This window comes from Coffea arabica, chromosome 8c (assembly GCF_036785885.1).
Source record: "Coffea arabica cultivar ET-39 chromosome 8c, Coffea Arabica ET-39 HiFi, whole genome shotgun sequence".
Taxonomy (NCBI): Eukaryota; Viridiplantae; Streptophyta; class Magnoliopsida; order Gentianales; family Rubiaceae; genus Coffea; species Coffea arabica.
In genome coordinates, this window is record NC_092325.1 from 5,699,963 (window position 1) to 5,723,353 (window position 23,391).

General features: G+C 35.5%; 2 protein-coding genes and 1 pseudogene across 4 annotated transcripts; all 3 read right to left on the reverse strand.

Moving 5' to 3' along the window:
• Nucleotides 1-386: 386 nt before the first annotated feature.
• LOC113705221 (uncharacterized) lies at nt 387-3,110 on the reverse strand. Its single transcript, XM_072064062.1, has 6 exons — nt 2,979-3,110; nt 2,375-2,443; nt 2,133-2,282; nt 1,802-1,875; nt 1,581-1,718; nt 387-1,362 (listed from the first exon to the last, which is right to left on the reverse strand). Exons 2-5 carry the CDS (start codon nt 2,420-2,422, stop codon nt 1,583-1,585), a joined length of 408 nt encoding a protein of 135 aa, XP_071920163.1. The 5' UTR covers nt 2,423-2,443; nt 2,979-3,110; the 3' UTR covers nt 387-1,362; nt 1,581-1,582.
• A 1,091-nt stretch (nt 3,111-4,201) lies between these two features.
• On the reverse strand, nt 4,202-12,317 carry LOC113706502 (protein CYCLOPS-like). 3 transcript variants are annotated; one of them, XM_027228415.2, is made up of 11 exons: nt 10,779-12,317; nt 9,796-9,851; nt 9,038-9,178; nt 8,586-8,634; nt 8,449-8,501; nt 7,349-8,040; nt 7,010-7,053; nt 6,864-6,909; nt 5,657-5,705; nt 5,423-5,551; nt 4,202-4,656 (listed from the first exon to the last, which is right to left on the reverse strand). In XM_027228415.2, exons 1-11 carry the CDS (start codon nt 10,968-10,970, stop codon nt 4,533-4,535), a joined length of 1,575 nt encoding a protein of 524 aa, XP_027084216.1. In that variant the 5' UTR covers nt 10,971-12,317; the 3' UTR covers nt 4,202-4,532. The 3 variants fall into 3 exon arrangements, with proteins under 3 accessions (XP_027084216.1, XP_027084215.1, XP_027084218.1); XM_027228414.2 differs by having other exon boundaries at nt 7,349-8,043; XM_027228417.2 differs by lacking the exons at nt 6,864-6,909; nt 7,010-7,053 and having other exon boundaries at nt 7,349-8,043; nt 10,779-12,315.
• A 5,041-nt stretch (nt 12,318-17,358) lies between these two features.
• On the reverse strand, nt 17,359-20,262 carry LOC113706578 (uncharacterized; annotated as a pseudogene).
• Nucleotides 20,263-23,391: the final 3,129 nt, after the last annotated feature.

Consider the following 23,391-nt stretch of genomic DNA (forward strand, 5'->3'; position numbering starts at 1 on the left):
GATTACAACTAAGGATGCAAATTAATCTTAAAACTGCTAACACTTCCGTGTTTTAAAAGTTGAATGTGATCATGTGATTATTTAAACAATTCTTTGTAATCATGCATTAAGAGAAACACAGTTCAAACAGCATTAACATGTATTATTCTCATATCAGGGCTAGACAGGAAGCTTTGTCCAACCATTTGAAGATTAATCTTTCCCTGCCGTCATCCAAATATTATACTCATCTGTGCTCTACTTTACTGCCTCACATATCCCAGCGTCAAACCAAGTGAGTCTAAGCAGAGGACAGCAATCTCCTCTTCTACATGGTCAAGAATTAGCATACAGTTTAAGCATCAATTCAATAATCATCAATAAGGAGATAAATGCAACGATAATGCTGCCTTCGAATCTTTCAATACCATTATCTGGAGCGCTTGATCAGTAATTGCAAGCGACCAAAACACCAGAAGTGAAGAATGCGACTAACCTATTGGACCTATTAGATACAAAATTCATGATCTTTATTTACTGGAATTCAGAGTAAAAAGTGAAACTGGAGGAAAGGCAGCAAGCTGTCAACTCTATCAACTTGATTTCAACGGTGCCAAGGCCGACCAAAAGATGTTCTCAATGGTTATGTCTTTCTAACTTGATGCGTATGCTAGTACTGCCTAAAAGTACTTCTATCTGCATTTACACTGGTTTATTGCTTTTTTCCTTGGTAACCCATTCAAAGTTCGACACTATCAGTACGCAGATCCTCATGTCTCTATAGCCAAACCCTGGAAATGTAGATCCAATGTCCCCAGACAACCTGGCATAGAATGATGAGACCAGCATCCTAATGATCAAAAATGAAATGAAACTGATACTAAGGGTACCTGTTTATGCCACCTAGCTGCAGCATACGGGTTGAACTTTCGTCACTTTCCAGCTAAAAGATACGCAAAAAATGAACTCATGTGCAGAAGTAAATGTTCAATAACTAAATTTAACCTCAAAAGCACTGTATCTTTTCAGTGACAAGAAGCATCAAGTTCAAATGTTCTGAATTGGCACGTGAAAAAATTTTAGAACTTCAGAGTAGATGTTTAATGTGCCTTAGAAAATGACTGAAGCAAAAGTGGGACATGATCAGTGTCACCACGTGCATTAATAAAATCAAACACCAAGCCTCATGATGTATCTAGATTCTGCTGTCTAAAAACCTATTTGAAACATTCTTCGCTTCTAGATTAAAACCCCAAAACAGAAGATAAGAGTTATTCACAAGTATCAGAAAACAACAAAACAAATTTGCAGAACTTTCATTCTCTGTAGATTCATCAGTTCCACAAGTCAGAATACGCCATTCAATTTTGATACTAACTGCACCTGGTAGAAAGAGGAAAATGACAAGAAGAAACAGTCCCAAATTAACATTCTTCTGTATGTTGATACCAAAACTATTATGTTGCAGCCAAAGACCTCAAACAGTTTTAAGTTCTTAATTGTAATTTTGCAGCTCAAAAGATGCTAATGTTAGCAACAAGCTATTAATTTAATCCAATTAATGTGTTCCTATCTGTGGATAAAATGACGCCAGAATTTACCTTTAAGATTGACCGGGAACATTCTGAAGTAGACACCTAGCATTGTGCAAAACAGCATTAGTCTCCTCATTTGAGGCATCAAGCAACTGTAGTTCCTGAATCTCCTCCTCCCACTTAGCCATCTGTTCCTTGTGGATTCTGTAGACAAACATGCTTCAAGAAAAAAAATTTTGCTACAACCTGATCTTGAAAGCCTAATACCTATTTTTTAAATGACTCACTGAAATAATCTTTCTTCAAATTCTTTACTAAGATCCTCCAGCATTGACTTCCCTGATTCCAGCAGCTCAGACACCTTCATCAAGTAAAAATGAAATTCAGCACAGAATTTATATTCAAACAAACTGAAACCAAGGCCAGCATAATCACTTGCAATCAAGGAAGGTTTATCTTTCAAACTTTCACTTCTAGAATTACATCATGCCTAAGCGAATAGGACTGTTTTCCTTTATATATTTTTCTGGCTCTTTTGAATTTTGGACTCCCCGCATTTTACTTTACTCCTCAACTGATTTTTTTTTTTCACGAAAAGACAGGGTAGAGCAAAGCTACCAGCTGAGTAAAGCGATTAATCTTCTCATGAATGTGAGCAATCTCCACCAGCATTTGCTCAGAGCCAACAATGGTGTTGCCCTCACCCTCAGTGTCTTCCCCTGAAGCCCTCACAATTGCATTACTATCATCCGCAGCCACGCTATCCATCTGTTTGATTTAGTTACAGAAACAAAGTTATCGTTTAACTATAACGTTATCAGCATTTTACAGATCAGAATGCCAAAGGTACAGAATCATACTGAAGGTTTCATGCGCTTCACCGTCTCACTGTACTCTCCAGTTTCCATTTCACCTTGTAGTTGCAAATACTGCAGAAATTTATTAACCACTGAGAACCAATCCTTATATCACGATCACTCGATCAAATCAGGCAGAAATAAATTCCTCCGCTATTTTCCAATCTTACCAGTTTTTTTCTCGTAATGTAGTAGAAGATGAATATCAACCAGGAAAACTGAACAGAAAAGGAATGGAACAAACATATAAAGCAAACACATGGCCAGAAAAAAATTTTCAGAAAATTTCGCTCGCGATCACAACATCGATACTCTAGTATCAAAATATAGCGGATCAGGCATTACTACGTCAAATTCTTTATCAAATTTCAGCGATTCTCAATAATATTGACAAGCGAGAATGTATAAAATTCATCAAAACAAAAAAAAAACTAAATTTATTGGGGAAAAAGGGAGGCAGATTGCTATCAGTTTATAATTAACGAAGAAAAGTCTAATTAATCAATGAAATGAGGTCGGATTAATCGAAGCAAATTAGCCCTGTCTGCTCATACATGCAGAAACAACGACTACGCTACCGAAATTCGAAAATGGAGAATCAACGTACCTTCAAAGATAGAGCTGCAGCAGAAATTTCGAAGTTCGATTGTTCGAATCTGGATTCAGTTTAAATCTGTACAGAAAACGGAGAAGAAAACAGAACCTTCCGGAATAGTAAAATTTGCAACTGAGAAACGAATGGATTTTGCAGCAGAGATTTTAAAAGGAAAATGAATTTTAAGGGCGGGAACTGAGAAAGGTGGCTGGGAGTTTCTTTGTGAAATTACCATCTACTCCTCTGCAGTTTAGACCCTTTTTTTTGGGTAGAAACATTTTTCTTTTCTTGGAAAGTGTTGAAATGTATTTTTTTTTTATCGCAATTTTCAAGCTACACATAGAAATTTTGTTTATGTAAGCAGTATCTTATCCTTTTTCAATGTTGTTGGTGCATTTAATAAAATTGAAGTTTGAAAACTGAAGTTTGAAATCTGAAATATAAATCCATTAAATTATTGAATTATTAAGTTGAATTATCAAAATGTACTAAGTGAATAGATTATCACTTACTTTTGGAAACAAATTTTACCTAGAAAATTCAGTGTCATTTAATTAATTAATATGTCAAATTTTTAATTATCAAACACATCTAAACATATTAAAATCTGAATCCATTAAGTTTAAGTGGTGAATGAATTTTTCATTTTTTTCATTTTTTTTCATTTTTTTTAAGAATTAGATCGTTATACAATTCAATCTAATCAAGTAAACTACTGGGAGATGTATACCTTGTGGATGTGCAACTTTTTTTTTTCCACAATAAAAGGGTAAGATTTTATTTTTTTTGTAACATCAAAGGTAGAAGTTATTAGAAATTTGATTTGCACAAAAAAAAGTGGAAGTTATTGAAAGTTAAAATAAAAGAAGTTATAGAATGTTGTTAAAATTGAACAAGTATTATTAGTTTGTTTGCGGTGGTTATATGTATAAATTTCTTACTTATTTGAAGGTAAGACTACAATAACAAATAATGACACGAAATCTCAGTTATATGGCAACTTTAAAACAATATGACGTTATTTGCTCCTAAAGTTTTAATTATCAGTCCTACAATATTTTGACCATGTTTCAAAGAGGAGAAAGTATTAGAGTAATCAAGTAGTACCAAGAATTATAATACCACAAAAGATTTATCTTTTCTGTCTATCTTTCTTTTGCCCTACTAGAACAATTCAACTACGAACAAGAAAAGTCTACAAGTTTCAACTCGTTTTGTCTTTTCAATCTTCTGACTTGAAAGGAAGACAAATTGCATTCTAGAGAACAGGCTCATAAGTGTCCCTTGAGCAGGTAACAGTTTACAATGCATCTTAGCTCTTTGATATAGAAACTATCCAAAATTTCTATGTACACTGAGCTAAGTGAACTTAACAAAAAACTGCCATTTGGGACTAGCTAGTTATGATGGCATGTTCCATGACACAAGGCCTGAGTATAACAAATCTGGAGAATGCTTTTCCTAGTAAATATTGATAAGGTGCATTTGCTCAAAAAGGGTTCAAGATGAAGATAAATCTTCAACAATGTTTAAGGTTGATTGGGGGGCACGAGACTAAAGAAAGTGTTACATCTTGGCTGTTTCAGAAATGATACGCTCAATTTCTTCAAGAAGCCGCTCTTTTTCTTTTGCCAAATCCTCATTCTGCTTCTGAAGCTCTTCTATCTGCTTGGTTTGCTCAGAGTCCTTCCTGAAAATTACCAGATTACTTTGTTAAATCTTGAGATTTTGGTTTCTGGACTATCTCAAAAAGATAAGTTGATCTGATATCAGGACCACAAGAGCAAATGAAATGGAAACAACACAACTAAGCACAAGTTTGAGCAGATTGTATTTAGAACTGATAGACTGCTGTACATGCTGTTCTAAAACAATCCTATAATCCTAGAGCTGCAGCAAACTTGTGGTTTGTGCGATAGACTGCTTGAAATACATCAGACACCAGATAGTCCAAAGTGGTACTACGCACGAGAGCAGCCTTGCTGACAGAAGATATATTTAGCTGAGGCCTATTAGGGATCAGCGGACTGTTAGATGCAGAACTGTTATGAGAACACCTGTTTGCTCTAGCAAACATACACCAAAAAGGTAAAGAGAAGACTTCCAGTCGAACAATATTTTGCTCATGCTGTGCTTCATTTTTTGCAACCAATAATCCTCATTCTTGTTGATATTATATGTGACGTTAGATAAATGATGTGCACAAATTGTGAGTTTTCAAAGGCAGACAAGAAGATTCTGCCTCTAGCAAAGTTGAGGCTGGGGTTTAATCTACTTCCATATCCCTATGTCCCCAAAAAAAAGGATGATAATAATAATAATAATAATAAAAGGGTAAGCACGTAGGGTGATATAGTCAAGAATAGTGGAAAGTTTCTTTATAATCAGTAAACAACCTGCAAAGTAGCTCCGGCAAGTCTAGTTTAACATATCAAGGACAAGGAGATAACAATTACCTGTTCATGAAAGACAAGTTGAGTTTCAGTGAGCGCACTTCCTTCTCAAGGTTTTCACATCTCTTCAAAATGGATAGCATATCAGAAGGAACTGCAGGTGTCAAATTTCTTTCCTTCGCTTCTGCCATTCTACATCACGCATAGGAGATTTCTTAGAAAGAAGTTTATCTATCTATTAAACTGCCTTGACAGAAGATAAGAACATGCTGGAGAACATCAAAGGCAGATACATACTTTCGAGACCTCTCCACCCTGCGCTTCTTAGTGGGATCTCCTTGTTCAACTGTAAAACACATTCTGATCAGAAGTGCTGAAATCATTGCACACTTTTTACAGCACACAATTAGACATTCAATCATTTTTCATTGAAAAGAGCTAGTGTTTGTACAGAAGTTAGAACTTGTAGCAACATCAAACAATGGAGTTTGAATGAAGATCCTTTTTGGCCAATCATAGTCAGGCCCACCCATAGAAGTCAAAAACCATAGAAAAAAAAGGAAAAGCAAAGATGAAAAGAGTCAATTAACAACAGGAAGCACATCGCATCCTACTAGTTGAACTGAATATTTCCCAAGTTCGTATCACTTCCTTAGCTTAATTTGCAAGATCACTTCATTATTACATCATTATTCTGAAAGGCATTTATACAAGGAAGGACGAAGCTGAGGAACATCAGTAGAACATCTAGGCACACCTTTCTCACAACAGCAGACTGCAACAAAATTTCCACCGATAATCCTTAACCTCCAAATAGAAAACCAAGATCACAAAAAGACTGATCAAAGGAGGACGAGCAGGGAAAAGAAAACACGAAATGCACTTGTTTCTGTTTCATTTCAAGCTTTGGCATATCCAGCACAGCAAGACTTCTCTTCTACTTAAAAGAACAATGGTATAATCCTATTATAAGCACCGAGCTTTCTTAATCATATGGCTGTCAAAAATTAGGAGGGTCTTGCAAGTATTCAAGCACTGAAACACCATTGCCACCATACAGTCTCTGCCTTTTGACATACTATCCCATTATAGGATGTGTTGGCAAGAGTCCCTCTACCCTACCATATGCCTCTTAAATTCACTAGCATGGACCTGAATTGGGTACATGAGAGCATCTATGCAGTGAACCAAAGCACAATCAAAAACTGGCTCTAAAGAATTATGCTTTAATGCCCTTTATCACTGATTCATGCACTTTAATCTATTGCCAATTAAATGAGCTGGAATTTAGATTGATGCTTATTTGGAGAAAATATGAATAAGGTTCTATTGTGTTCTGCTGAAAAAACCAGCTGACCACTACCTTCCAATGGCCATTATAACCCTCACCTCAGCAACATGCATATGATAAAATGCCTTTCTCTTTTCCTAAGTGATCATAGACAACTTAACAAGGCACCTAAATGCCAAGGATGCTTCATAAGTACAAGATAAGCTCAATTACCTGAACCAGCTGATGTTACAGATCCATATCGAACTAAGCCTTCTTTCTGGTAATAATGCACACACAAATTACAGTATTTGATTAGAAAGTTATACCTTACCTAGTTTACTTTTGAAAGTTCACTGAATTACATAGTTTTAAAATACCTTTTTATCATCTTTCAAGTTATTGTACATACGCTCTCTGACATCTGTCAACCAAGAGCACAATGAATACATTAATCATTTTTTTCTTAGCTTTAGGGAAATTATGAGTTTTGTCATGATGAAATTAAAATCTAATCTTAGTGAAATGGAACACTCAATAACAAAACTATAAGAACAGCATCTGACGAAAATCTTTGCATAAGCTCATCATAACAAGAAATGCAGAGTCACTTTTACATTGCTGACAAATGATAAACCATTCAAGAGCTTCACATTTAGTTGCTTAACTGAATCATGCCAATTAAACTGTGACTTTAGTTGGAAATAGTTCTGTCATACCTTTAATTCTAGAACCATATTCTGAACTCCTTGCATAATCCACATGCTTCCTAGAGCTCTCACAGACAGTAGGAGCTTGACCTGAGGTACTAGGTCCATCACATACTTCAAAACCAGTTGAAACTACAGGTGCAGCAGCAGAGGATTCACTTTGGGAAGGTTCTCGAGATACTATACTCATCTGAATAACATTTGTGTGAGGAATCATGCCTTCGAGGCCAAAACCAAATGACCCTTCAACTGTTTGCATAATTCCAGCCTCTGTAATTTGAACTGCAGATAAGTCATGAAAAGTTCCTTGCATCTCATATGCCTGATTTCTTTCTTGATTCAGGACTGTGTTACCAAAGACTTCTTCAGAACCATAACATCCAAAAGAACTGTCATCAACAGCTTCTTTCTCAACCGAGTTACCAAGTTTCTTACGCTCCAGTGTACCCTTGAGCATGGTCACAACAGAAGAAATGTTGTCTACATTCCCCCCTTGTGGAGTGTTGAAATTAGAGGAAGATGAGTTGGATGGAGACATAAATGTATTCACTTGATTCGGCATCTCACCCATTGACACATTGTTGAATCCATTTGGATTTGTATATTCTTGTTTGAAGTTGTTAATGCCATTCTCTGATATATTAGACATGGTCTCCATAGCAACAGATGGCTGTGAAGTTTGCAGGGCAGCATACCTCTTCCTACTCCAAAAGAGAAAACAACAAGTTTTACTCAATATGATCTAAAATATAATTCTAGGAACACTATCTTGAACATAATTAGTTCATAACTCTAGAAAACAACAATCTCGGCAGAAATAATACAAGTCATCCATGCATGCTTGTTTAATAACTTGCAGGAACACAACCTTAAACTTATTGACTCCCAATGTCCTGTAATGAGTTAAGACGTGGCAATTTACAGTAAAGCACCAGAAGCAACAGCCATCTAGTTCTCCTGTTTGCTTGGAAATTGTTAACTATGAATCTGGTTAGAGTGGGGATTGATACCAGTTATAGTGCGGCTTCCCAACTAGGCTGTGGTACCTCATCCCCTCAGAAAACTAAACAGAATGTACTTGAACTAATGATGAAGCATAAACATGTTACCTCAATTCTGAGGAACGACTTCTCGTCATAGGTTGGCAACTATGAAACCAAGCCTGCATGCGATGTGTAACGCATAAGATTGTTTCAGAAATTATAATTGGATTTTGTGCTTCTGCAGTTCATTCATAGACTCAAACCTTAGCTAGAAACAAATTGCTCGCTTGCACTTCTTTTTCAACTGCATTCCTGAAAAAAGTTTATGCAGAAATCAGACCCTGGACTACTGTACCAGCAGAGGAGATTTGACAAAATAAGAAGGCAAATATCTGAATAATCATTTTGGAACAGAAGGTTAAATGATTAAACACTTCATTAACCAGTGGAAATTGTGAATGTTAACCAAGAAGGATGCCATCTCGTATTGGATTGATGAAGAGAGCATTAAAAATTTTTTATTTGAAACTAGATGTATGCTAATGAAACTGACAGCAATGCAATAACATTCAATTCTTTCCAGGATTTAAAACTACAAGCAGGAAAAGTCAAAGAGATCACACTTTTTTAAGCAATATGCATGCCAAAGGAAAAAATGAAGTTAAAGATGCTGTCAGATGAATCAAAGATATAACAGTACAAATGACTACGGTACCTGACTGGATGTTGGTTGAGTTCATTCAAATTTTCGCCTGCATTGAAAGTATTCTGTGGGAACAAGATCTCATCACTTCTTTTTTTCGGAAACACTCCTCCATGTTGTTGGCTTGACAAATTGGATGCTTCAGCAGAGATCCTGAATTATTGCATAAACATTTTCTATCCATGTAATTAAAATTATACAAGGGAAGATGAAAGCAAGTGTACAACTCTCAGGATACTTAATCGATGTTCCTATCATTTTATGAAAAAGCAACTGCATTGGTATTCTGCTAGCAGGATATAAGACATGCAAGTGACAGTCCCAGCAATAAAGCCCATTTATCCAGAAAAGCCTAAAATTTCCAACAAATGCTCAAGTTCCAGCATTTTAAATGTCACATAATTGGTGTAAAAGAGTATACTACATCGATTAATTCTGTGGATCTTTAGATGACTGTACAGATGCTCACTTACTAAAAACATGAATATCCAATTCCAAGGTGATGACATGTTTCCAAAGTAGAAAGACAAACAGCTAGTTGTTTATCTTCTAACTTTTCCCTGTTTCAAACACGAAAAGTCATTGCTGTGATTCATGAAACAAGTTATGCAGTTTTAGATGTTCATTTAAATGGATCCTACTATCTATCCTTCAATTATACAAATCAGCTAGAACTGGAAAAGCAGAATCAGACTCCACTACAACACCATAATAAGAGAAGTATTTCTGTCAATCTTCTTGTATGAGTTCTAACAATTCGTTAGACTAACCTCCTTGATGCTTGCCGGGTACGATGTGCAATGCCAGCAGGACTGCAGCCATTGTTCTGCAAGAAAATGAATATCAATTAGGATAGAAACTCACGTAACCTGCAAAAGGTCAAAATAACATGCAACACCTTGAAGCAAATAGGATAAACACAAATTTTGGTGCCTTAGGGGGAAACATCTGAATCTTTCTCAAGAGACTTAAGTGAAGCAGAGTCATCAATTACAGCCATTTTCTTGGTAAGTAGAATAGGGAATCAAAGAATAAATGTATATTTCAAACACATGCTTGTCAAACATAAGCTGAAATTTCAGTTTCTACATGTTCCTCTGTTGGTTACAGTTATAAAATTTATTTAATGATCAAACGTAATAAAGAGCTGCATCAACATACTGTGATTGAAAAAATTTGTCAAGTAGTCTCATGGTTTTAAATTAAATAGCTTCTGTTGCTTATCATTGTACTTATCTTTCCCATACAAACCCTACATGCCAGGTATTCGTATCCATTGTCAATTCAAATGTTACGGCTGAATCGCACAGCTAGTACAAGTCGGCAATTTTAGTTTGAGGCTCGAGGCCTTTCCTCTTTTTCCTTTAGAACTACTATAAGTCAAACATACCATTGAAGTACCATACCTCTAGCCAACTTGACCAAACTGTTTTGATGCTAGTACTAAAGTTGGATTAAGACTAGAAATCATCATCCAAACACTTGATGCCTCTCCATGCCTTTTGCATATGCGGACACTCTACTCATAGTCGCATATAAAACAATGAGAGACCAAAATGTTCAGAGACTAAAAGTAGGGAATAAAGGAGACTTGAGGACGAGATTGGAGCAAACAACATTAAACCAATATATCTGTATCTTCATTCATATAAATACCCAAAAACTCTAAATCAAAATTGAAACCCTAACATATTTCAGAGCTCTATCACGATATGATATGCAAAATTTGCAAAGAAGATTATGTAATTCTTGCCTCTCCATTTGTGAGCCAACTCTTAAAGAGTTCCTCGCTATCTGCTCTGAAGTTCTGAGATAGATTCTTAAAGCCCAACATCTCCATGGTTGGAATTGGCATCCCTATTGAGCTCTCCATCATGGTTTTAATAAACAGTTCTTCACTTGTGTTTCTGTATAACTCTGAGTATGCTCTTCCCTCCATCTCCATCAACTATTTTCCTACTTCACTCCTTTATATATCTAGAGAATGAACCAAATTCTTTAGCTCCTAATCACTATGGCCTGGTCTCTTCTATCTATCAAGCTTTCACTGTCTCCCTCTTTCCCCTATCAGTAACTTAAATCTGCTTCTATGCAAAAGAAGTGGAAGAAAAAGCAAAGCAGAAAATCCTCTCTAGGGAAGTAACTCTATCAAAAATTTGTATAACTCCACCACTTCAATCAGTGATCAGAGAAACACCTTTATTATTATTTCAGTGAACAACAATCACAAGGCTCAATTGTCTAATTGACTAAAACTCAGTTTTGGAACACGGTATCCCGAGAGAATGATTCAAACTCAATTGCAAGAGAAATCAATTATGTAAATAAATTAACAAGCAAGAACCAAAAGCATTTACAAGTCTCAATTTGCAGTCAACTTTATAGGTCACAGTGAGGCCTGTTACCAAGCCTAAGGAATGCAAGAAGCTAAGAGCTAAAAGCCTAACTACTCTAACATAGTTGACATAAAAAACTTCAAGACTAATACTTATGACTTGAGAAGAAAAGATCATCACCATTAAATTATATTTATGTCACTTTCAATTGGCTCCTCTTCTTCAGTTAAATTGACAGACTAATATATGTGGGAAAATCGTCAAATACATAATGGGCTCAGTACACTGATATAAAATCATAAAATGACTAGGCATCATTCTGATCAAGATTCCATTTACACATATTTGTCTTCTCCTTGTGTTAAAAGTAATAGGGATACCTTAATGCTGTAACAATCTTCACTTCTGCTTGTTAAACTCGGCGAAAACTTCACTTTCAAATATCCATTCTACCCTGCTCAGAGCACCTTATCTAAGGTTCATCATTCACACTAAGTTGACCATTTTGTGAGCTATTCCTTTCCAAAATTCAAACTTCTAATTCCCATAGTTGTTTTTTTCCCTTATCAACTCTCACGAATCACTAAAAAAAACCTCTCATGAATCACTAAAAGTTAAATCTCAACTCCACCTTTTTTTTCTCCATATTTCAATTCCAACCCCTATTAGCCTGAGAAACAAATATCAAAATTTCTCCTTATTACATGTCCATTTTTTTTTTAAAGAATTGTCTATTAGGCACAAAGTTAAGTTATATACATCCAAAAGCAAGTACTCAAACATTTGTTCAACGATAATTCATTCAGAAAATTCATTTGTTAGTCCCATCTCAGTTTACCCTCCTTGACAATCCCAGAAATTTTTTTTTCACGTACTATTTCTTCGTGGCTGATGTGGGCTTGGATCAAATTGGATTAAAACAAGAAATCTGCAAATTATGAACTTAAACATTATTGAATAGAAGAAAATCACTAGATTTCAGATGCATCTGACAGCTCTGCCTCTGCATGCTCGGTTTAAACAAAAGGAAGCCGTTAGAATGGCGTTTTCAATCGACAGTAACATCACGCAATCAACCTTCCTCCAGTACAAGATTAGTGACAGGAAAAGCTTTTGCGGTAAACGGCACTGTTTTTATAGTCCAGTTTCGATTTTACCCCTTTAAATTTTTTTTTTTATGTGCACTTGACCCCTTTTGGAGGTGATAGTCGTAGGGATGGCAATGGGGCTTGGGGTGGGGCGGGGGACACCTCTCCCAAGCCTCGTCCCGTTGCATTTTAATTCCCCCCGCCCCGTCCCGCCCCTTGCTTCCCCTCTAGGTGCTAAAAAAATTTATTATATAATTTCATTATAATTAAATTTAAACAAATAATCAAGTACTAAAATATTAATATATCATCAAATTATTATTCATTGTAATTTCATAATTGAAACTCATAAAAATAGTTAAACATAAGTTATTTGAATACAATATAATATGATAAAACAAATATAACTAAAATAATCAAGTTTTCACTTTTGATACAAATACAATCACTAAATTATTATTGTGTTTTTTTTAGAAAAAAGTGTTGTTGTATTAAGTGTAGTTAGGAATTTAACATAAATGTATTATTAATAAATTTAGTATAAATAATTAATAATTTTTATTAATAGACATGTATAATTAGTATTATAATTAAAAATATCATTATATATATATATATAATTATGTACATATATATATAATTTTTCAAACGGGTGACGGGGCAGGGATGGGACGGGGGACATTTCTAAACGGAGGGGGGAAAAAGTCCCCCCTCGCCCCCGTCCCAACGACCCCTAGCGGGACGGGCGCTCGCCCCGTTGTTATTCCTAGTGATAGACAAATAAATCATTAAACTTATTATGTTACGTAGCTCAATATTTTGCTTTTTTGTATTTTTGTTTTCCTTTCTTTTTCTTCCTTCTTTTCTTTTCTCTCCTTTTTAATGAACTCACGCTACGTAAATTACCCCCTTAGCAACAAATAAATCAAAATTACGTCATTGGTTCTGACTTTTACTTTCCTTCTATGCTTGTTAGTAGTGATGGATGTAATAAATTAAAAAAAATAAAAAAAGAACCGATCGATTCATGCCAAAAAGAAAAAGAAAAAAACATGCGACACTTGATTGTGCTAGTGAAATATGAGTTAGCAATATTCTCTATATCTAAAAACCATCATTTCTAACTTGTCTATGGAATTTAAGAAGATAGCTGCCTTAAATTGGTCATATGATTATTTTGGGTGAAGTGAAACTAGCCAACAAATACAGGGAGATTAATCCAATTTAGCGTGAAATAGTGGTGTGGCTTAACGCTTATACCTCAATAATGTTGGTTTGTGCATGAGAACCGCCCAACTTTGTTTTATCTCTAAATCACTAAGAAAACTAGAATAGAAAATACAAATTTGAGTTAGAAAACCACCATTTTGTCCAAATTTTAGCATGCAGAAGATCTAATGATGTATGAGTTTATCTTTTCCACCAATTAGAAAGATAGAAAGAAAGAAAGGAACAAACAAGCAAGAATACAAATATGATTTAGAGATAAATTGGACCTAATCCACCACAAAGATCATGCAGTAGATGTTAACATCATCCCACAAAGAATATATCAATGTGGAAAAGAAAAAGAAAAGAAAGGAGCCATGATGAAACTATATTTTTCTTTAAATTTTTCTGCATTTTTTTTAGATTATCTCTTTTTCACTTAAAGTAACACCTGTCTTCTTATCGATATCGCGAAAAATAATAATTTGATAAAAAAAAATACACCGATACGCATATAGGATAATAATTTATGTTAAAATCCTACTTCATGGTTTTCAGAATATTACCTAGAAAATACCGAAATTTGTATATAACGAAAAATTATGATCTGATAGACATAATGATACATTTAATAGGATACTAAATGATGCTAAACTAGAAGATACTACTACTAGGACAGGAAAATTTAAGTTGCAAATGCCAAAATTTCAAGTTGTCCAAGATATCAATAATGTATCCAAAAGGTCAAATATCAATTGAAGCATACAGCAGATTGTTGGACAAAATGAACATGGTTTTATGAAATTGGACTGTATGTTTAACTATTGCTAAATTCACCTTGGGTAGTATCATTCATTGTTTAGGGAATGGCACTGAATTAGTCCAGTTAAGCTAGTATCATGTAATTTTGTTTTGTAGAATTGAGTACTAAGAATAGGGTAAGAATGATTCAACTTAGGATTTATATCTCAGGAGGACTCAGAACAAGAAGGGATTACTTGGAAATTGACCCTTCTCCCCCTTACCTATCCAAGAAAGTTTCTTTTAGTACATATTCATACAAGTGTCTCAGTCTAATACTTGTGTCCTCAGCTATCGAGTAGATGCTCGAGAAGGTACTGTTCTAGCGATTAAGATTGAAATCTTAAGAATTAAAGGTTTTAAATTGAATTCTCTTTTCATTTTTTTTGTTTTTCAAATTCCACGCCTCTCGTACTATATATATGTATGTGTGTCTATATACATATGTATATGTACGTATAAATAAATGGAATCATTGTAGTCTTTCAACATAAGTAATGTGTTATTGACTCCATTCATATTCACCAAGTAGGCATCAAGTAAAAAATCAGAACAGGCCCTGCATTGAGCCTTCAAGATACACTTGTTTACACACACACACACACCAAAAAAAAAAAAAAAAAGCAGGCACTGTATTGTTATAAAATCCAAATACTGTTGTCAAATTCCTTTTAACTTTGGTATACAATACTCAAGAAAAATTAGTTTTAGAGTAAAAAAAAAACTAAGAATAATATATGTTTCTAGATTAAATATTATCCTCAACGGGCAAAAAGCAATTAAATTTTTGCCGATTTTGCACCTCACATTTACTGACTGCCTTTCTGAATTGGGATGCCGGCTAACTTTCAAGTATATTGGCCAAAAATAGTAGAACAATTTTCAACTCTCGACTGAAAGTGCAGAAGCTCCACTAGCACGACAACCTAAAATGCCTGCTTTCCACACACAGTTTCATCATCAATGATGCAAGTTGGAATTGGACTCACCACAAGATTTGAAGGAAGAAGCTTAATCTGACTTAAAATATAATTTGTTTCTTTGTCTGTGTAAAAGAAACCAACAATTCTTGATGAAATGATTTTAGTATTCGGATGATGACAGCTTCTAACATTTCTGTAGCAGGCGTGTTGACTGGGTAGCTACTACTCTTAGAAGAAATAAAAAGTTTCAACGATTGATCAGTTTCAAGTATTCTAATTCACACTTGCTGAACTTGTATAATCTTCTTAGGATCGAAAAAAGAGGAGATTCAGTGAAGAAATATGAGGATTGAGAAAATAAGTCTATAAAATTCAATGAACTTGCTTTCTTGCAGCTCTGAACTTCCCTATAAAATTCAATGAAGGGCAACTGAAATTAGCAGAAAAGGTGCTGAGTAGCCTTGAATTCAAGCATGGTGATTGAGAAGACAACTTCACATTCCTACTAGCAACAGGAAAAGCTCAGACATAATCAATTAGTAGCACCTATCTGCAAAAATATGAAGGGGGCTTCTGCTGCTTTCATGTATAATTGCAGTTCTATCCAGTACCTCTGGTGGCTTCTAAAAAATTTTCTTTTAAGTTCATACACAGATAAATTTCAGTGGCCACTAAGTTTCCGCCTGCAATTTCTACAGAAACTCATAGGATTTTTTATTCAAATAAATCCGGTCAGACACATCTGATATCACTTGCAATTTTTCAATATTTTCAAGGTAGCAAAGTCCAGCACTTGCTAATAAAAAAAAAGAGGAGGCAAAAAGTGTTCGTTTAACTCTTTCCCAGATGACTGAGAAAGTCCAATGCTGTAATTGTCAGCAGGATGAATCAAGAAGATAGGATTGAGAAGAATGCATATTTAAAGATTTCAACCATAGAAAAGGTTCAAATCAAAATCATGTACTGATCAGTTGAAAGGCACTGCCTACCAAATCAAAGAAACCAAAAAGGTTATTGCTTACTACAAGAAGAAATATAAAAGAAGAAAGAAGATTCCTCAGCCCAATCACAAGAAGTAATGCTTCTCTTGTGTTCTGTGGTGTAATTGTTTAATAAGAGGTCTGCTCTTGCACATCCAACCCCCCCCCCCCCCACACACACACACACACACACACACAAAAAAGGAGAGTGAATGTAAGCCCCTGTAGACGTTAAACAGGTGTAGGTCCATCCCACCATTTACATTATCTCAGATGACCAGCAATCTCGGTCTAGCAAATATTTGAGAATCAAGAGGATAGAACAATGAAAGGCTCTCCTTGATTGTCAGATATAACAGAAACACAGATTACACTGCGATTAAATGTACTTCCTCATTATTCAGAAATCATTTTTATTTGAGAACTGCTGAAGTTGATAAGGAAACTGGATGGAGACATGAAATCAGACTCGCAAAATCTCAGGAAGAAATTTGATGCAGACAATATTAATTTGATTGTACCAGGATGTGAAAGAAACGTCGTTCTGCATCCACCCCTGCTAAATTGCACCAAATAATAATTACAGAGTAAAAAGAATACCAATAGCGTAACTATGTACCTGCATATACTATCCATAAAGAAAATTCAAAAAATTGATACTGTATTTAGAAGTTACCTCATCTGTAATCCACAATGTTACAATCCATATTTAGGAATTCAAAAATGAATGAGGGAAAGCCAAACAAAATGCAGGTTTTGTCCTTTTTTCAAAAAGAAATGCAGGTAAAAAAAAGGTATACACCAACATGGCCCGATGCAAATGACAACCCTAAGGGCAATATATAGGACAAGAAACTCCATTTAGGAACTAATAAGAGAGTCAAAGTTGATCTAGCTACAGCCATATTGCCATAAGCAAGTATACAGTGCAACATACTAATTGGTGTAAATGATATCGTGTTTATCAGATATGATGTAGCCAATGTCTGTGGCGAATTAACCAAAAGTATCCGAAAGTATACTTTTCTGTAATGCTGTACCATACTACAACCACAAAATCTGCACACGTGATGGGTATTCAGTACATATCATACATAGCAACATAAACATACATTTACAATTTACCATCATAAGTGATAAAAAAATAGACTTTTTACAACTTTCCAGCAAGACAATAACTCCTGTTTAACTCCTGAAGTGGAGTACATGTACTTTTTCCGAGAAGATTTTCAAGCTGAAATTCTTTGAGTGTCATGTTTATGACACTATCTGGCACAATCCCATCACCAAGCATGCGGTTATACAAGCACAGGGCTTCCACTAACCTACCAACTTTGCAGTATCCACGAATCAAAATCCCATATGCTACTATATCAGGCAATAAACCCTTGCTAAGAGCAGAAGAAAAGGTTTTGGATGCTTCTTGCACAAGTCCTCTTCTACAAAGACCATCGATTAGGATGCTATAACTCAGAATATTTGGAGAGACATTGCTCCCAAGCATTTTTCCATACAACTTGAAAGCATCTTCCATGCGAAAAGATTTAAAAAGGCCATCTAGCAAAGAACTGTAAGTAACCACATTAGGTGCAGGACCTGTTTCCAGCATGGCAGAGAATAATGACATGGCATTATCCAATCTTCCTTCTTTACAAAATGCATCAATTAGAATAGTAAGGGTAATTGAGTTGAATCTAATTTGTCTGAGTTTCAGCTCTTCAAAAACTTGAATGGCCTCATCCAACATTTTCATTGAGCAGTACCCATAAATTACAGTGTTATATGTTACAATGTCTGGTTCTGGCCCACAACGAGAAACCTGCCTGAAGAGCTCCAGTGCATTTCCCAACCTGCCTTCATTGAAAAATGCATGAATGAGAACATTGTAGATCGCTATATCTGGATTTACTCCATTTTTGACCATCAGGGAGAAAACCTGTAAGCCAGCAGTCAGATTGTTATGCTTGCAAAGTCCATCAATTAAAGTACAATACGACACTACATCTGGAGAGAAACCCATTTTCAGCATCTTGAAAAGAAAGAGTAACATCAGATGCACTTTTCCTTGTTGAGAGAGACTTTTGCTAAGCGTCGTATGAGTCACAATATCAGGGGTTACACCATAAGAATCCATTTGGCTATATAGGTTAGCCACCTTCTTTAATTGATTCAGTCTACACCAACCATCAAGTAAGGTGTTAAACAAATATATGTTGGGAGTTAAACCACTCTTTACTGCTTGGTAGAATAATCTTGTAGCATCATCCAACAGTCCTTGTTTGCTAAGACCATTTACTAGCACACTATAAACTCTGACATCAGGAATAAAGCCGCTCCTTAATATATGTCTATACAAGTTAATACCACCTTTCAAATTCCCAGCCTTGCAGAGGCCATCCATTAGACTACTATAAACTAGAAGAGATGGCTCAACACCATTTTTTAGCATCTGACCTAAAACACCAAAAGCCTCAAGCAAGCGTCCAATTTGACACATGCCATTTACAAGTATGCCATAGGTAACCAGGGTGGGGCAGATCCCTTCCTTTAACATTTTTTTGAACACTAAAACCCCCCTTTCTACGTCTCCATCTCGAACACAAGCATCAATAATGGAACTAAAAATTACCACATCCAATTTTACTCCTTTTCCCAATGCAGTAGAGAGAAGCTGATGTCCCTCCTCGAATTTCCCTAACTTGAATAGTCCATCGATCAAAATACTATACACAATTAGGTCAGGCTCTATACCCCTCCCTATCATCAAAACATAAAGCTTAAATGCCTCTTCCAATCTTTGCTCTTTACAATACCCATTAATTAATGTGCTAAACGTCACCACATTGGGTCTTGGACCTACATCTAGTAATAACAAAAGCAACTTGTTAGCAACTTCAATACAACTATAACCACAACAAATTCTCTTTAAAACCTTGTTACAGTATACAATATCAGGTTTAGAACCTCTCTCAATCATTTTCCGGTGAAACTCTAAACCAATGCTAGCCTCTTCATTCTTGAAAATCCATTCATCACGAAGCCATACACATCAAAGCACCTCTTTGGCTCTCCCTTGGACCTGTTTTCCATTTCTTTGTACACATCTAGAATAAGATCCAAACACCTCAAATCAATCAAAGAGCTCAACATTTTCAACAATGCATAATGTGAAACTGAAACCCCCATTTTACACATTCGAAAAAACAACTCAACAGACAGATTGATCCTCCCAATTCTGCAATAACCATCAACCAAGAAGCTATAAACAGTACTTCTATCAGCACCATAAACCTTAAACCCTTCATCGAAAACAGCCAAACAATCAAATTCCCCAAACTTTTCAGCCATTTTAGCAAAAACCCATCTAGCATCATCGAACATACGCTTACTCAGCAATAAATGACAGAGCATAGAATGACACTTAAGTGTGTGATTAAGCCCAAGAAAATTCTCAGACCACTTAAAAAATCTAATTGCTGAAGTGGGTTTTGACCGAAACTCATGAATAACTGATTCAAGGTGGCAAGACTGTATTTTGGATGACACTACAGGGTCAATTAATTTAGGGTTTTCTTGGTGAAATGCAGTTGTAATTCGAGAAATTAGTGATTTTGGCAATGAGGAATTTGCAAATGAGTGTGCAAAGATGAATCTTGAAATGGATTTAGGCGAAAAGGATAGTACCTTGGATAAGAATACCATGGAATTTGCAGTTTCTGATAGCAAAGTGGAAGCTTTTTGCCATTTATTCGATGGGTTTTTGTTTGCTGCTTTGCATTTGAAGAGTGGGTTTTCGGGAGGGTTTTGGAGGGTTTATGTCTGAAAGCTTGGTTTTGGTGTTCTTACCATTTGGGTCCCTGAAGTTTAAAGTTAACTCAGATTTTGCCTAGTAATGGTCTGGAAAATTTGGATTAAGTCCTTCAGATTAAAAATAGCAGGAGCTGTTGCTCAGTTGTCCAAGCTTCGCAATGAACATTATACTCACATGTCGGTCTGTCAACGAGTCGGGTCCAGGCAGGAATTCATTATTTCGGATCTGGACCCGGCATACCATATTAGACCCGGATTTGATCGGTTTACTCGACGGATCTTCTACTCTATGTTCCGGATCCGGATCCGACGGGTCTCGGGTCCGGGTCGGGTTTACCTGAAAAAATTATCAAACTTACAATTTCTAATAAAAATGAGAAAAAAATATATTTGTAAACTAATTTCTAACTAATACAAAAAAAACCAAATAAAAAAGAAATCAAATTAACTTTACTCAAATATAGCACCCTAATCAAATTATATTGATAAATATATATTTTTTAAATTATTAATCCATTTATATCCGAATTCGAGTCTAATACGGGTTGAAATACTATATTCCGTATCCAACCCGTTTTTTTGTTTGACAAAATGGGTCCGGATAACCGAATTAAATCCCTACCCGTACCTGCAATAATACCGGATCCGGATCCAGACCCGAACCATTGACAGCCCTACTCACATCACACAATCTTCTAGAAAAGTTCTTACCAAAATAAAAAAAGAAAAATTTAAGACTAGGTTAGGCTTAGATGTGCCGTTACGTTAAAAAAAAAAAAAAAAGTCAAAATTTTCTCTAAGCAATTATGATCATTTGCAAGAAGGACCCTCGCTGCAGGTATGTTGATACGTGAACCTATGATTTTGATGAGAGCAGTTATGATTAATTAGACAAATCAACAACAAAGATTGCTGTGAGAATTTGAGCTCATCGAGCTCATGTAACATATTCTATTATTAGAAGATACCTCGCTGCGTCTATGTAGTCAAAGTTAAAAATTTCTTGAAAGTGACTATGATCATTCATATGAGTTAAAATTTAAGATCTCTCTGAAAATAGCTGTAATTGTTAGTGAGAATGATATCTATAATTTAAGGTCTCAATTGTGATATCTATAATCATCCAAAGTTCAAGGTCTCAATTACAATAATGTCTATAATCATTTCATCCGTAGAATCCTGATTTGATCATTTACTATGTTATACTTGCGTCATTGCAAAATGGTAGATACAAGCTGCAATCTGGATAATTTGGTAGACTGGGACAATCGGAGTTGAAGTGAATTGTTGAAATTAATCCACAGATAACTTGGAAAAATTGTGTATGGACGTGCGATCTCCCCAAGCAACAAACAAACAGGCGAGGAGCACTTCAGCGGCTGTTTCATCATATGGATTTTCCATCCCACCTAGCCTCGCAATCCATAGCTAAGGACCATCGCATTGGCTGTTCCTTGTACAAGCTTGCTGTAAATGAAGTGTAGTTACAAAATGACAACACTCTTGTACCCCAAAAAAATGTTGCTTGCTTCTTGAAATTGAACCTTGAACCAATAAGCCTAGCGCTACATATGAGTCATGTGACGCCCCGAAAGAATGGGTGTGAGAACCCGAAAATTTTTATATATTTTCGAGACATTATTTTGTTTCCTTGTCTATAATTTTATGCCTTTCTTCAATATATTAATTTTCTATACATTTTTATAAGGGAATATAGTTTTCAAATCATTTCCTTGTTACAAGTTAGTCCACGTTAAGTTTGAAGTGTATTATGGACGTGGGACCCGCTAGTGCAGTAAATTCGATATATTTTTGACAATTTGTTGGAGTTTAGTATTGATGGATATTAATTTACTAGGTGTTAAGAAATAATTATATGGTTAATCTTGGAGAGACAAAGGGATAAGAATAAACTTAAGAAGGGCCAAGCGGCGCGATCCGATTGGAAGTTGACTTGCGTAACTTTTCTTTAACTTTACTAAAACTCCTATTTTGACCCAAATCATCTTCCATTTCCCTCCTTCTTGGCCGAGCAAGAAGAGAGAAAAGAGAGAGAGAGCTTCTTCAATTTTCCTTCATTTCTAGCTTGAATCTTGCAAACCTACCGGTTAAATTCCAAATTTCTCCACAAAAGTGAGTTGCTAAACTAGTTTAAGGTGTTGAGTGGAGCCATTTGTGAAGAACAAGCTCTAGTTGTCTTGTTTCTTGGAGTTGCAAAGGTGAGGTGTTAAATATCTTCCCTCTCATGTTAATAATGATCAATTAAGGATTTCTAGTGGTAGAGCATGTCATTTTGTGGATTATTTTGTGACTTATGGTTGAGTTGTTCAAATTTTTCCTATTTATTGAGGAATTTTCTGTTTTATATAGTATCTTGTGGTTGGCTATGGATTGGTAGTCTTAAATGAGATAATTTGGAGCCTCTATGTGGTTATTGTGGTTTCTTGTGGAAATTTTCAGATTTTGAGGGATTTTCCAACTTTAGGGTTCCAAACAGGCCTGTTCTATCCAGATTTATTTAGGCATGTTAGAGACTGGATCAGCCTTTTCCCAAAACATGAAAGTTGTTGGTAATTGAGTTAGCTAACTATCTGTAAAATTTCAGCTCAATCAGAGCACTGCAGCATATGAAATGATCAAAATACCCTTGACTGCCCATGACCCCTGTTCCGCGCCCAGATTTCTATTTTCGTGAGGAATTCCATTTTTGACCATGAAAATGCATGTTTTTAGCTTTGGAAGCCTTCATAAAAAATGTAGGTATATGTCTTGGCTTCGAAAAACCATAAGATACACCTCAATCGGACTTTGGTAGCCTGAGTTATTGTCATTTAACCATAGTGCGGTTAGCTAACCTGTTTGTGGGATTCTGGTTTGGTATAGTGCAATTTCGACCTAGCTACACTACGAACTGGACTGAGTGGTCTTCATCAAAGTTGTAGGCCTTTGTCTTAGCTTCGAAACGGTATAAATTTCATCCCAATCCGATAAGCACAGCCACAGTTGTGTCCGTTACGCAAAATAATGTCAAATCTGTCTTTTGTTTTCTGACTTAAACTTCATTTCCGGACTTTTCCTAACTTGAATTTGTACTTGTACCACTTTGAGCCTATTGAACGACTATTGAAATGAGATTATTTTTATGTGTGCTGTTTGAATGGATATTGGTGATTATTGTAGGATGAAAATAAGGAAATTTAAGGGGAAGTATTGTCCAAT

What these genes read in the sequence shown, in the direction of transcription:
- LOC113705221 (XM_072064062.1), bottom strand. Translation starts at nt 2,422, where the DNA reads ATGGAAACTGGAGAGTACAGTGAGACGGTGAAGCGCATGAAACCTTCA. An exon ending in TTAATCGCTTTACTCAGCTG is followed by an intron (nt 1,876 to 2,132) that starts GTAGCTTTGCTC and finishes TACTTGATGAAG; the next exon opens with GTGTCTGAGCTGCTGGAATC. An exon ending in TTTGAAGAAAGATTATTTCA is followed by an intron (nt 1,719 to 1,801) that starts GTGAGTCATTTA and finishes GTTTGTCTACAG; the next exon opens with AATCCACAAGGAACAGATGG.
- LOC113706502 (XM_027228414.2), bottom strand. Translation starts at nt 10,970, where the DNA reads ATGGAGATGGAGGGAAGAGCATACTCAGAGTTATACAGAAACACAAGT. An exon ending in ATATGGTTCTAGAATTAAAG is followed by an intron (nt 7,054 to 7,348) that starts GTATGACAGAAC and finishes CTTGGTTGACAG; the next exon opens with ATGTCAGAGAGCGTATGTAC. An exon ending in ACTTGAAAGATGATAAAAAG is followed by an intron (nt 6,910 to 7,009) that starts GTATTTTAAAAC and finishes CATTATTACCAG; the next exon opens with AAAGAAGGCTTAGTTCGATA.